Consider the following 2858-nt stretch of genomic DNA (forward strand, 5'->3'; position numbering starts at 1 on the left):
ACTCCTCCCCCTCCCTCCCGGAAAGTCCTAAGCGCTGCCAAACAGCTGTTATGCGGCGGGCAGGAAGCGCTGGGACGGGGAGGAGCGGGGACATGGCGCGCTCAGGGGAGGAGGAGGCAAGGTGGGGGCAGGGGCAGGGGCAGGGGGAGCTTGGCTGCCGGTGGGTGTGGAGCACCCGCTAATTTTTCCCTGTAGGTGCTCCAGCCCCGCAGCACCCATGGCATCAGCGCCTATGCTCACCCCCCACACCCATCCATCCCTCTTCTGTCTGTTCTGCTTTCTTTGATTCATTCCTCCTGCCCCAGACTCTGGTGTACATGTACGGGGACCTGCTGAGCAACGTGGGGGCGGCGGAGAAGGTGTTCGAGTACCTGGACCGGGAGCCGGCCGTGCGCACCGACGGGACGCGGGCGCCGGAGTCGCTGCAGGGACACGTCTCCTTCCACAACGTCTCCTTCTCCTACCCCTCCCGCCCGGACCGCCAGGTCCTAAAGGTACCTACAGCGAGGCGGCTACACCCCACCCCTGGCTCAAAGCCCAAGGGGAGGGGATCCCCCAGCTCACAGCCCCAGGCCGGATCCCCCAGCTCCCAGCCCCTCTGATCTCCCCACGCGACAGGCACTTTGATACTCTCCCCACTGTCCCAGGACGTGTCCTTCGAGCTGCGTCCCGGGGAGGTGACGGCGCTGGTGGGGCTGAACGGCAGTGGGAAGAGCACGTGTGTGGGGCTGCTGGAGCGGTTCTACGAGCCCCAGGCTGGGGAGATCCTGCTGGACGGGGCGCCCCTCCGGGAGTACGAGCACCGGTACCTGCACCGCCAGGTGAGGGCAGCGGGGGGCAGGGTCTGGGCTGCTGCTCACTGGGTGTGACGAGTTGAGCAGGTCTCAGCCCCTAACACTGCCCCCTCTCGCCGGCAGGTGGCCCTGGTGGGGCAGGAGCCCGTCCTCTTCTCCGGCTCCATCCGGGAGAACATCGCCTATGGGCTGGGGGGCTGCGGGGAGGAGCAGGTCACCAGGGCGGCCAGAGCGGCCCACGCCTCCGGGTTCATCGCGGAGCTGGACAGCGGCTTTGAGACAGGTGAGTCACCACTGCCCACGCTGCAAGGGCTTCTGGGAAAGGTCCCCTGCTCTAACCACTAGGCCCCACTCCCCTCCCAGAGCTGGGATAGAACCCAGGAGTCCTGGCTCCCACCTGCTCTAAGCCACCAGCCCCCACTCCCGTCCCAGAGCTGGGATAGAACCCAGGAGTCCTGACCCCTCTCTCTCTCTCTCTGGCCCCCTGCAGACGTGGGGGAGAAGGGCGGGCAGCTCTCGGCGGGGCAGAAGCAGCGGATCGCCATTGCCCGGGCACTGATCCGCCAGCCGGCCGTGCTGATCCTGGATGAAGCCACCAGCGCGCTGGATGTGGAGAGCGAATGCGCGGTGAGTGGTGGGGGCAGTGGGATCCGAACTCTGAACCTGGCCGGCCTTAGTGTCTCCGGTCTGCGTCGTGTGCGGATGGACCGTAATGCGGCTGTGCTCCTCCCCCTAGATCCGCCAGTCGGTGTTGAGCCGGGGGCGCCGGACGGTGCTGGTGATCGCCCACCGCATGCAGACGGTGGAGAACGCCGACAGGATCGTGGTGCTGGAGGGCGGGGCCGTGGCCGAGGAGGGGACGCACGCCAAGCTGATGGGGCGCAAGGGGCCCTACTACAGACTGGTGCAGAGAGACCTGGCCGAGTAACCCCCCCGCCCCGGGGAATAGCCCAACACCGGCCTTACGGCTCGTCCCCTCCTCCCCCCGGCACAGGGTGACATGAAACATACTGACAGCGGCTGATTAGCGGCTGATGTCGGGTCACTGGTTTATCACCTGCGTTGGGTTTCGGTTCTGTGCGGGGAGTCCTGGGGGGGCAGGCGTGTTCGACTGGCTGAGCGCGAGACGAGTGTTTTGTAAAATACATTGACGAGGTGAAACATCTGAGCGGCGTCTGTGACGGTCTCTGGCTGGAAACGCCGTCGCTGGTCCCGTGCTGCAGCGTTCGCTCTCGCTGGAACCAGGCCGTGGCTGTAACGCCCCACGGAACCAGTCGTGTTTAACGGAGAACGTGGCCTCCCGGTCAGGCTGGAGCTCTGCGACCCGCCCGGAGAGCTGGGAATTGCGGGTCAGTGCGTGGCTGGGGCTCGGCCCCGGGCACTGCCAGCGCACAGCTGCGGAGAGCCAGCAGGAGGCGCTCCGGGCTCCGAGCGGGTGGGTCTGGCTCACAGTAACAGCAGCCGCTGTCTGTCAGCACCGGGGCCGGGGTCACTCCGGTTTCTATCCCAGGCTGGCGGAGCAGAGCTGAGCCTGGGGAGGGGCCGCAGGCCGGCAGGGGGTCACTGGGTCACAGACGCTGAAATGTCAGACAGGCCTGAGCCCCTGGGGGCAGGGGGGTGAGACAGGCTGTTAATGATGGCGGCTGTAGGGACATTGACGGTCTCTGAGCTAAATAAAACTTAACAAGGCGAATGGAATCGCTCAGCTTCCCTGGGAGGTGGGTCAGTGTCACTATCTCCAGAGGGGGAAACTGAGGCAAAGTAACAGGGGAGTGATTGTGTCAAAATTAGACAGCAAGTCAGTGGAGACCCAGCTCCCAGCCCTCCCCCTCATAACCCACTAGCTCCACACTCCCCTCCCAGAGCCAGGGCTAGAACCCAGGAATCCTGGGTCCCAGCCTCCCCCGGCTCTACCCAATAACAATTCTTTCCTGAACCTCTGTGGACTAAGCCAGCAAAGCCCAGCACTTGCTCCCCCTGCGCTGGGTGGGGTCGCTGACGGAGGGGGGTGTAGTGTTTGTAGAACTGTCTCTGATACCAGCCCTGCTCTGGAGGATGGGCTTG

General features: G+C 65.2%; 1 protein-coding gene across 1 annotated transcript; it reads left to right on the forward strand.

Moving 5' to 3' along the window:
• Positions 1-305: 305 nt before the first annotated feature.
• LOC117870271 (antigen peptide transporter 2-like) lies at positions 306-1959 on the forward strand (the record flags this gene model as incomplete). Its single annotated transcript, XM_034757361.1, has 5 exons — positions 306-494; positions 648-821; positions 918-1077; positions 1285-1421; positions 1531-1959. Coding segments are annotated over 5 exons (852 nt in total), but the record flags the coding sequence as incomplete, so codon positions are not given.
• Between the last annotated feature and the right edge of the window lie 899 nt (positions 1960-2858).

Source organism: Trachemys scripta, unplaced genomic scaffold, assembly GCF_013100865.1.
Source record: "Trachemys scripta elegans isolate TJP31775 unplaced genomic scaffold, CAS_Tse_1.0 scaffold_122, whole genome shotgun sequence".
Classification (NCBI taxonomy): domain Eukaryota; kingdom Metazoa; phylum Chordata; order Testudines; family Emydidae; genus Trachemys; species Trachemys scripta.